The sequence below is a fragment of the Limulus polyphemus genome, unplaced genomic scaffold (assembly GCF_000517525.1).
Source record: "Limulus polyphemus unplaced genomic scaffold, Limulus_polyphemus-2.1.2 Scaffold1489, whole genome shotgun sequence".
In the NCBI taxonomy this organism is placed as follows: domain Eukaryota; kingdom Metazoa; phylum Arthropoda; class Merostomata; order Xiphosura; family Limulidae; genus Limulus; species Limulus polyphemus.
The window spans coordinates 134152-146504 of record NW_013667099.1 but is presented as its reverse complement, the minus strand read 5'-3'; the positions used below and the strand labels follow the sequence as shown (position 1 = coordinate 146504).

General features: G+C 34.7%; 1 protein-coding gene across 1 annotated transcript in view; it reads left to right on the top strand.

Moving 5' to 3' along the window:
• The first annotated feature begins 571 nt into the window (after window positions 1–571).
• Window positions 572–12353, top strand: part of LOC106463810 (protein big brother-like) — a 35349-nt gene continuing 23567 nt past the window's right edge. The window contains exons 1-3 of the mRNA XM_013923881.2: window positions 572–1115; window positions 1310–1396; window positions 4879–4974. Of these exons, the coding sequence (XP_013779335.1) occupies window positions 981–1115; window positions 1310–1396; window positions 4879–4974 (318 nt within the window). The 5' untranslated portion in view covers window positions 572–980. The remainder of the gene's footprint in view (window positions 1116–1309; window positions 1397–4878; window positions 4975–12353) is intronic.

Sequence of the window (12353 nt, the reverse complement as noted above, 5' to 3'; positions counted from 1 at the left end):
GACCAGTTTGAGCTATCGGCTTTGTCCACCGCGGAGAATCGAACCCTATATTTTAGCGTTGTAAGTCCGCAAACTTACCGCTTTCCCACCGGGAGACGCAGTACCAGTTATTGAAGCAAGCTTCGAGTTGAAGACGTTTACCAAGTGTCGTAAAGCGAACTTGGGGAGGGGGGGGGGGTTAAGACGTCCTTTATTGGTTAAGAAAGAGAATTTGAGTACCTAACATGTTCTTCTGTATTGGTTAACAAAGGTCCAAAGTTCATATTTTAAAACAGTACATTCGAACTATTTTTTGTTCTTAATCTTCCGTAGAAGTTACGATCTCTTTACATATTCCAAGCACGTGACTTGGTTCATTCGGATTACTTTTCTTCATAATCTTCTGTAGAAATTCTTGCTATTCGAAAGAAACTATCATGTTTTCTAGGATTTTGTAATCAATTTTCATAACAGCACGTGATAGTACAAAGTCAGTGCACCGAGGTCTTACTGAGTTACAGATACAGACGCTACCTCAAAGAAACAGTTCAAGTAAAAGTTGTACTAGAAAGATAATTTCACTTGGTATTCTTGCCAAATCTACTTGTGTACTTTCGTAAAACCCGTATGAAGTGGGCACTTTGCCACCGATCTGCTCCAGCAATGAAAAGTTTAACATCAATCGACGAGAACCATCAGATTTCTTAGCTACTCGAATTCTACGTCATATTTTCCTGGTGAACTGTATAAAATCGCATGGCCTTCTGGGAAACCACATAATCACCCCTGACGTCACGTGCTAGAACAACGCCTATTTTCCCGAAGCCCGAGGTCGAGCCTCTCGATATGGTAATCGTCGGTTTCCGGTTCGCCGAAGCGGTGAGTAAGTGATTCTTGGCAGCCCAATAGGAGCCGGAGGCTGTAGCGAAACAAGCGCGCAGAACTGGAGAACTGGGTTTGTTGTGGCCGCACTGACGGAAGCACCACAGACGAAATCCAACATGCTCCCATTTGAGACTTCAAGCATTTACGACCAACTCCCTCGGTTTGTTTTTAAAATGCCGCGAGTTGTGGCGGATCAGAAGGCGAAATTTGAATCAGACGAACTGTTCCGGAGACTCAGTCGTGAAAGCGAGGTAAATATTTTCTTTAATATTAATTTCAAAGAGTTCCAGTGTAGTCTCTTATAGTCTTCTCAAGGTATTTTACCCGGAAGTTAACTCATCAGTTTGATTCAAGAGCACCCGGATTGTGTTGTGTCATAACTCGCGCTCAAGACTTTTCTGGACGTGTCTTAGCTGACGCTTGTCCATTTTTTTTCTTCTTCTAGGTGAGGTACACAGGTTATAGAGATAGACCCCAGGAAGACAGACAGATACGCTTTCAGAATGGATGTAGGGAAGGCCAAACGGAAATAGTAAGTCCTAATTTTCTCGTATTATTCGTGCTGAAAAGTAATAGTTCTATTTATAAAACTACTTTTCCTTCCTCACTTAGTTCCTCTTTCGAACACTTAGCGGCTCACTTTAAGTCTCCCGTTTTTGATTTTGCCCTGATTCACACGCGTACGAAACTATATTTTTCTCAGTCTAATCACGTGTAAAATATAATGCACACAAATATATTAAACCCTGACTATTTCTCGTGTTACATGATCTCTGATGGATTACGTTTTCTTTATTGTGTACAGACTGTCCGTTATAAAAATCACAATAAGTGAGAGTAAATAATAATAATGATATATGTACATAGATATATTATTGATATATCAACAATCCCTTAATATTTATCTTCAATTCTGATGTACTTCGTGTTCATATTTGTGAGACGTCAAAATCATTGCACAATTTTACGTTTTGGATGATTTCAACAGGAACTTTGTTAATCACCGTTATGCGCGAGACACCAGTTGAGTTTCATTTATAATATTTTCCCCCCACAAACAGTTCTGTCTAAACCCACAAAATTAAACTTAAGAATGACTCTTGCATGTCTGATTCAGAGATGGTGCAATGAGAAAAGGCGATGTTACTATTAGATCATTTATTTATAAGTACCCACCTCTTTTTTTTCTTCTTTTTTATTTTCTTTATTAGTTCTCTCTTTCGAAATTGCTGAAATACATTTTAGTCATTCTTTCAGTTAATTTTTATTGCGTAACTTCGTTTTATATTATTCATCAAGATTCTAAGAAAATCTGTACACTTGACAGGAAGGTGAAGTCATGAGTCTTACTAATTTATTTATTCTTCACTGTTTTAATCGCGAATGTCTCAAAAAAGTCAGCCAAACCACTTCCCGATTTCTCACCACCAAAAAGAGGGTGAGTCAATAGCGCCTTCGACTAAACGTAACCAAAGTAGGGGAACGAGCGGGCTACTAGTAGAGCACGTGGTAATAGTGTTACCGCTGCAAGCATCGGTAGTTCCCGTTCTCACATCCCGGAACCCTCCGTCAGCTGGAAAACAGGAGCGCCGATGAAATGACACCGGAAACGTCCTTGTACCGAAAAATGGTGTGTTTTGTTGATGAAATCTGTCTCTCTTTTTTATCTTACTGATTATGATAGATATACAAGAGTTTTTTTTATTACCAACTGAAATATGCAGGAGCGTGATTAGAGTTTTTTCATGCACGTTAGAATTATGATTTGAACTGTAGCACAGATGTTTTGCACTAATTAGAAAAAAAAATCTTAAAACTTTCGATTTGGTTTCAATAAATTTGTCCTGACATGTGAAAAGTAAATATTACAACCGGTTACAATTCAGGATTCCTGTAAAAATTTTGCCTACATTTATAGCGCTTAATTGAGGATATTTCAAAGTTTTTGGGACATTATTAGAAGCTATATCGACTTTTTTCTACATAAACCGCGTAGCTTCGTTTTCACGCAAACTTTTTACGACCCCTTAACATGTGAGTTACTTACATGTATACATAGGTAGATGTAAGTTCTAGTGACGATACTTTAGGTATACATATTCATACAAGTGTATCTGTCATAAGTGTAAGTCTAATAAGAAAGAACACTATGAAACCCTGCAAGAACTGGAACCATTGTTGGAAAAATGTTAGCTCATTCTCTCTTTCTTATTGTGTTAACCCTACAAGAAGGTGAACCGATGTTAGCAAAGCGTTAGCGGACTTTCATTTATTATGCAAGAATGGGAACTACTGTTGGCAGAACATTAGCGGACACTTTCACTGTGGGTACCACTTTTGGCAAAATATTAACGAACTTTCTCTTATTGTGTTAACCATGTAAGAATGAGAACAACTGTTGGCAAAGCGTTAGCAGACCCTTACTGTGTTAACCCTGAAAGAATAGGAACCACTGTTGGCAAAGCTTTAGTGAACTCTCTTATGTCGTGTTAACACTGCAAGAATGGGAACCACTTTTGGCAAAGCGTTAGCGTACTGTTATTTTGTTAACCCTGCAAAAAATAGGAACCAATATTGGCAAACTTTATTGGAATCTCTGTCTTCTTGTGTTATCTCTGCAAGAATATAAGCTGCTGTTGGCAAAACATTAGTGGACTCTTTCTCTTATTATGTTAGCAATGTAAAAATTGAAGCTTTTGGCAAAGCGTTATCGTACTCTTATTGTGTTAACTCTGTAACAATAGAAACTGCTATTGGCGAAACATTAGCGGACTCTTTCTCTTACAAGAATAGGAACTGCTGTTGGAAAAGCGTTAGCGAACATTCTCTTATTATGTTAACTCTGTAAGAATGGGCACTACTTGCAAGGCATTAGCGGACTTTCTCTTATTGTGTGAGGTATCGCTGTTGGTAAAAGAGAAACCAACTAAATAAGACAACACTTTTTTTTGTTCGCAACCGTTCTTTCAAATTTTAATGTTGATATATCGAACTTGGACTTATGAAAAGTAATTTTTCAAAATATCAACAACATTGTCATTTGTTTAAAATGGACAGTGCTCTTCTGGGGATGTCTACAGGCATTGTTACTATGTGAAAAAAATAAGTTATGCCAAACAAACTGTTTTCTTTAACCCCCAATAAAAAGGTTTTTAATGGGTGTTGCTCAGGGCCAAAAATTGATGTTCATTAAAACTCTTTTTTTTTTTTAGGATAAAAGAAAACATTTGATAACTTTATAACCCTTGATGTCTTTCCTTCAGCTAAAATGCTCAAACTGGTCTGACAAATTAATAGTTCTTTGGAAATTCTAAAAATAATTATATTTGGCTTGGTATGCCGTCTGAAAAAAAAATTACATAACCACAGGTGATAGCTACTAATCATTACTCAGATCCTTTTGTGGTAACACATTAAGAAGTAAATACGTACAATTACTATTATTTCTGAAAGTACCAGTTCCTAATACTATGGCTGTTATATAGACTATTCGAACAAATATGTTTGATTATATCTGTATGTGTATAAATAAGCCAATGCAAGTATGCACGTATAAGTTAGAACATTATAGACAGCGTTTTGAACAGGTTTACATGACACACTAATAATCAAGCAAGTATTTAAAAAACAGTCAGATAAACCGAACGGAATATTAACTTTTCTATCCATTTTTGACAACGACTTAACAATTCTAACGATTTTATAGGCCCTGTTTTTGTATCTCTAAAACAGGTAACTACAGAAATCAGCTTTCTGGCTTTAAAATTTCGTGTAAAGTACAACATACCAGTTATAAATTGCCTCAAGAAACTGACTGCTACTTCTCAAAAGCTAAGTGCTGAAAATGCATGCGCGGACACTGCACTGTTCATGTGCGTACATGTTGGAGCGAATCGCTTAGACAATAAACAAATATTCTTATGACTACTGTAATTTTCTGCTTACTGCACCATTGTTTATGTACAATTTTGATTGAAGTATTTTGTGATCTTTGACCGGTTTTTCCCCCTGCAGGCCTTCACGACAACAGGAACCAATCTTCAACTTGTCTTTAGCCCCTGTACCAACGGTTATAGCGAAGGCTGTGATTTTGAGAAAGAACATGGAAAGGTAAGCCTTATCTTAAACGTGTTTTAGAACTTACGAGTTGACAAACGATCTACTATTCATTTCCTACTTTGCACCTACACTCGATAGATTTAAAAATGATACTTTTTACAATCTCTTTAATTATATATTATTATCAATAACTTCTTTTTAAAGCAAGCTACAAACATAAATCAAAACTAAACCTAATAATGAATATAACTAATTTAATATACTATTCTTACTTATAATGATTAGAATGCATTAATTCTTCCTTCAGGTAGCTTCACTGTTAGTGGTATTTTCGGCCATAATGCAAATAATAACTCAATATGTTCGGCTTGTTTAGGATATTTAGATTAGTCCTAAGTCCTTATACTAACTTAACAATGCAAAATAATCTTCATGATAAAATTTTCATACATATTAAACATTTTAACCAATACTCTTAATGAAACTAACATTAAAAAAACTATAGAATAGAACGTATGGTTATCTGAAAATATTAAGAAATTGGTCAAAACAAGGAAACCAAAATGCTGACCACTATTTTTTTCTTTCCCTTACAACGATTACAATCAGTAATTTTTACTTTTAGATGCTATAACGATGTGATTTCAACTGTTTATTGAATTCAAAATCATTCTTTGGTTCAACTTGTGTCGGGTTGTTTATGTCTCTGTCCCACTAGCTGTAAATAATAGAATGCTAATTATTAAAGTATTACGGAACTGTCAAACTTTCTTTAAACAGTCTCACGCTTTTTGTTTTTGTTGCAAGCCCGCTGATTCCACAATACTTCTAATCTGCCTTTTTCGGGTCAGTTTTCTCTTTTAAAGTTAATATTTCAACATTACATTCATTTTAAAGTTTCTATGGGAAATATAATTGTTATATGTAAGAAAGGCGTTGTAGTCAGCGTCTTGGTTTTATTTGTTTGTTGTTAAGCATAAAGGTGCACAATGATCTATCTTTGCTGTGTCTATTGCAGAGATCGAACCTTTGGGAAACAGTTTTTAATGCATGAGTTGTTTCCCTCTTTTTTCTTCCATATAGATGACGTACTTGTGATTTTATAGGCCAACTACTTTCATTCATTTATACAGTTATTCAGAACATGATAATAAAAATAGATAAATGAAGCTACTGTCGGATATTTATTAACGATAAATGGAACAATGTTCAAGCCCACTTAGGACTGATATGCGTTAGCTATAGGATCTACTATTATTGGAAGATATAATGTGCTTTAAAGCCACCGAAAACCACTGTGCCATATTTATACATTTCCGTTTATACATTTTAGCAAAATAGTTTAGTGATTTTTTACGATAAAAACATATGACTGATATTTGGTTATAAAGGTCGCTAGCCTGTACAATGTGTGTATATATCTCCCCCTATGGGTCACTGGTAAGTTTGTGAACTTACGATGCTTAAATCCGGGGTTCGATTCTCCGCTGTGGACAGAGTGTTGATAGCTCATTGTGCAGCTTTGCCCAAAAAATAATAATATTTATAGTGATATGTTTATATAAGTATAGTTTATAAGTATAAACTTGTGGTAGAAGTTATTACGTAAGTGTTTGTACGTATAAATATATTCATACTTTAAGAATAAAATACTTCAAATTATTATTATTTCTAAAAAGCGACAACTTCATCATTGTGAATTTTATGCAGAATTCAAATCTTTCTGTGTATCTTTACGTATATAAACAGGCAGAAAAGTATGAATGCGCAAGTTAGAACGTTCTAGACACTGTTTTCGGCAGCTTTACACAATAAACTAATAATCAAACAAATAAGGTTTGTGTAACAGAAAACCGAATTTTTCATATTTGGGAGACGGAAAATTTTTCTAAGAATATCCTTGATAAAACATGAAACAATATTCTTAACATACTGGGGTATTTAAGCCTATAGTTATAATATTGTGTTAACATGCTATCAAGATACAGACAGAACCAATTATGCTGGAATATCTTTGTTTTTGTTTTTTAAACTGGTTAGTTTTTAGCTTTGAAAATCTTAGGATTCATTTTAAAGATCTGGTTAGTGACGTATCTAATTGAATGCTGTTCAGATTCATCTTATGTGAACAGAAAATGTAGGTTTGGGAGGGAACAGGAGTTCAACTACTGATGTATTTCGCTTCCGCTTGTTAAACATTTGTTCCACACCAACTCGCAAAACGGTGAAACAGTTAAAATGAACACACGAATACGGTGTCTTCCTTTATTATATACAAGTAACTTATATTAATAATAACTTGTGTGTATGTGTTTTATTCAATTTATTACATTTGGAAAAAAATGAAGTAGAATTGAAAAACTTAAAATATGAGATATATTGGCACACAGAGAAAAATAATATCTCTATTAATAAATCTTTTGTGGATCTACTTATCTTGTGTATGTATACATTAATGTGTTTACGCATCACGCGATCGAAAACACACAGCCAGGTATTTTCATGTTCAATCTGTTATATTGCGGAAAACATGAAATTATCATGATCATTTGATACCAATGCTAAGTGGGCGTTTTTGTTTTGTTTTTTCAACTCCAGTTTATCGTTTGTTTTCATTGTTCTACGACGCGGTTAACTTTATGGCTGAATAATTTTTGTTTTGTTTTTATATATACATCAAAACTCTACGCTCTATGGATATTCGTACACCGTGTCGAGCTTTACGTAAGGCTAAATTTACGGCGGTTGCTCAAATTAAGAATAACTGAATTTGTTTACATAAAGTTATTCAGTAATACATTCAACTTTACGATATATTAACATTTTTTTTGTTTATTGACTAAAACTGTTAAAAATTACATTAATCATTATCAATTCTTCATTTTATTATTATCAGTTCGCTGTATGCTATGGATTTTTATTAGGTTTGAATATTTTTCAAATAAAGGATACTTTAATTCCTTAGCTTACAAAACTATGTTAGACTTCGCCACGTATAGATATTTTACACATATTCACACACATATTTTACAAATGTCGGTATTGAAGTGAAATTTCATCACATCCTTTTAATATTTAAGGAGAGTGTTAGTAGTAAAATGAATTTCGTCACAATATTTTCATACCAATGCTAAATGGGCGTGTTTGTTTGTTTTTTAACTCCAGTTTATCGTTTGTCAGTACAAGCTCAATTTCATCCCAACCTGTTAATAGTTAAGGAGAATGTTAATATTAAAGTAAACTTAATCACAGTCTGTTAATGTTTACGGAAAATGTCAGTATTAGAGTAAATATTATCACAGTCTGTTAATGTTTAAGGAGATTGTCAGTATTAGAGTGAATATCATCACAGTATGTTAATGTTTAAGGAGATTGTCAGTATTAGAGTGAATATTATCACAGTCTGTTAATGTTTATGGAAAATGTCAGTATTAGAGTGAATATCATCCCAGTATGTTAATTTGTGAGGAGAATGTCAGTATTAAAGTGAAAATCATCACAATATGTTAATGTTTACGGAAAATGTCAGTATTAGAGTGAATATCATCACAGTATGTTAATGTTTACGGAAAATGTCAGTATTAGAGTGAATATCATCACAGTATGTTAATGTTTACGGACAATGTCAGAATATGAGTGAATATCATCACAGTATGTTAATGTTTATGGAAAATGTCAGTATTAGAGTGAATGTTATCACAGTATGTTAATGTTTAAGGAGAATGTCATTTCCTTTGAATTATTCATGTTTTTTTTACCACTTTCTACATCATCCATCTCTAAGTACGCGCACTGTTGAACGGAGCACTCCAGCGTTCTTATAATTTTTGAAATCCATTTTCTAAGTCATCTGACGATGGAAGCACCTTGACAAGGTACGCGTAACCCTGCAAGGATAACTCACGGCCGCCAGGAACACTACGTGACGTGTTTACTTCACGCTTGGCGTGCTGCAAGAGATGCATGGCGCGTCACACTTGAGATAAGCCGCAGAACAGATAGAGCCCGGCTTGTTACAGGTGAATCGCGCGTCTAATGCATTTAGGTGTGTTCACCTTTTCTTCTGTATGCGCAACAATGTTTATTACCAGCTATTAAGCACTTTATTTTGGAAAACCCACTTCAAACAACTATGACGTTTGGAATGAAGTAATTAGATCAAGTGAGGGGTGCTCAGAGCTGCAGCGCCGTGATAAATGCGCAGCAGATTTTTTTTCTTTATTCGTTGTAAAATAACTCGGAACTTAAGCATTAATTTGAATATCTAAAATGACTAATGATCAAATATAGAATAATTATATTACAGACGGTTCTATGAAAATATTTATGGCTCAATTAAGTGAAGAAAAAATATTCTTAAATCATCTGATGCTTAAGAATTAACATCAACCAAAACAAGCTACCTACGTGGATCAAAAATAAATTCGGTAATGAGTGTACATAATTAAATGTAATTTTCTTACGTTCTTATTAGTATATTAGAATGCGTTGTGTCATCAGTTGGGTACTCTCACTGTTAATGATATCATCGGCCGCAAACCCAGTCTGCAACGCTTCACATAGTTTGAAAGTGAAAAGTTGTAGGCAGCGTTTAATTTTTTTTTGCATGAAGATACTTACCTCCCTGGTAGAAATGTTTCAAATGAATTGGGATTGGAGAGCTGTGTTCTAGCTTTTAACTGCTTATTTGGTACCAAGTGTTTGAATTAAACAGATGCCGGAGGACTTTATGCTTTAAGTCAAGTTAAAGCCATCATCATGTTTTATGATGTGTGTTAAACAGGTGCTTACAGTAAGTTTAGATCAGGTTGAAGCCAACATAACATCTTATGATGTGTGTTAAACAGTTACCTATAGTAACCTGAGATCAATGTTGAAGTGATAATCTTGTCGTATGATATGTTTTATAGGAATCTTAGATCAGGTTGAAGCCAAAATCATGTTCTATGATGTGTGTTAAACAGTTACCTATAGTAACCTGAGATTAATGTTGAAGTGATAATCTTGTCGTATGATATGTTTTATAGTTACCTTAGATCAGGTTGAAGCCAAAATCATGTTCTATGATGTGTGTTAACTAGGTGCTTATAGTAAAGTTAGGTCAGATTGAAGCCATAATCATGCCTTATGGTACGTGTTCAACTGGTGCCTATAGTAACTTTAGGTCAGGTTGAAGTCATCACCATGTCTTATTAAATGTGTTAAATAGGTGCCTATAGTAACTTTAGGTCAAGTTGAAGCCAACATCATGTCTCATGATGGGTGTTAAGCTGGGGCCTACAGTAACTTTAGGTCACACTAACGCCAACACCAAAGCTTTTGGGGCGCATGTGTTACACAGGTGGCTAAAGTAACCTTAGATCAGGTTGAAACCCTTGATATCTTATATAGTGCGTATGGTTTAAACAGGTGCCTGTAGTAACCTGAGATCAGGTTGATGCCGTCACCATGTTTTGTGGCGCGAGTTAAACTGATGCTTAACGCAACTTCAAGTCAAGTTGACACCATCATCATGTCTGATGGCAGCCATCAGTTTGAACTGTTTATAGGACCAGTTCTGCGGAAACATAGAAATATCTTATTGTGAATTACCATGTTCATTTTGCTTTCTTGGGGCTTTAACAGTGAAACTGGGGCGCTAGATCCTTCTTAGCCTGCTGTATATAGTCTGTTGACACACGAAGCTCATCTACTAACTTCTGCCATTGGTCAGGCCTCTAAGCAGTCTCCTAAATGATAAATCAGCGAACAAAGCTATATATACAGTAACAAATATCTAGTCAGAGAAGCTGCTGCTACTACTTAATCCATACAGAATAACACGCTAAATCCTCTACTTCGGTGATATACTAACCCTGCTTCAAAAGGGAAATTTCTTTATTACAGTCTACCACAGTCATTGAGGTGCAGTTAGGATATCTTACAGTGGTCTATGGTGTCAAGTCAACATTAGCCTCCCGAGCTTCTAGACCCCTGTCATCTTTTCCATTTTATTATTTGATTGCACCCCACTAGAGCTGTAAGCAAACGTATCTTTAACACTCAAAATGTATCCCAGCACCAGACACTAAAACATCTGACAGATTAGTCAACGTCATATGGCCAGCAGATTGCAGTTCATGAAAAATACAATTTTTAGAAACCTATTCCTTAAAGCAGTTTTTATGCATGTTACTTATGCGTTTCAAATAAAATTCTTTAAAAAAATATTCTAATGAAACTTCAAAACATAACTTCACGGTGGATATTTTACAGAGACTCGTAGCCATAACCAGAACACTAGGTGAAGTATGAGACGGCTTTTATATTTTAGTCTGACTTATAATTCCAGAATGATTCGATTCAATATGCTGATTTTAAAAATCGAATTTATTAACTTAGATTTTACAAAAGAGTTATATTAAATTTTACAGTACCACAGTTTAGTATGAAGAACAATAAAAAAAGAATTATAGGCTGACAGCGTGGTAGAAGCTACAAAAGCAATGTAAAGTAATAGCTTAAATAAATGTGTAACATTTGTGATAATTTTCTTCATCCTGTCATGCTGAGCGAGAAAAACGTGGTCGTTCTCTAAGAAACGCGAATGGATAGAATACCTACCAGACACGCGAATAAGTCCTGATGAATGATGATGGCTTGGTGTAATTTACCACAGTGTTCCCTTTGTGTTCGTCATTTCGTATAGGATTGAGTTGTTTCTTGCAACTGATTACCTTACAGAGAAGTATGCACTAAGTTTGTTGCATTACGCTTACAAGTTATTAGGGAAAAAAACCTGATTGGTAATAGTTTAAGGAACACGTGGATTTATCCATCAATGATAGCGTTTTATATATTCATTCATATAAGAATGCTTTTTGGTGAAATATGCAGAAATTTCGGTCTGTTTTTATAACGTTAAATCCTGATCAAAATCTCACCCAATGTTCCATCCAGTTCTCATCTTTTTTTCGTTGTATAGATTGGGCATTAAAGTTGGTTTTTTTTCCTAACTGCCACAAATTATCTCAGTTCCGTTGGTTTCAGCATATTATATGTTTCCTTATATTATCATTATCCATTTTGTTAAAGGTTTTTTGTAAACTTTAGCTTAGTGTTTGTTTAATTGTCTGAAGGTTTCTAAATATGCATATGTTGAAATATTTTAGTGTTTTTTATATTGTCTGGAAGTTTCTAAATATGCACATGTGGTAATCTTTTAGTGTTTTTTATTTTGTTTGGAGGTTTCTAAATATACATATGTGGTAATATTTTAATGTTTTTTATGTTGTTTGGAGGTTCCTAAATATGCAAATGTGGTAATATTTTATGGCGAAATTCTCTAAGAAAATAGAAAGGGCTAAGCGTGGTCTAGTAGCTAGCAAGTCGGGCTACTTATCCAAAGGCCCCCCAGTGGCACAGCGGTATGTCTGCGGACTTACAACGAT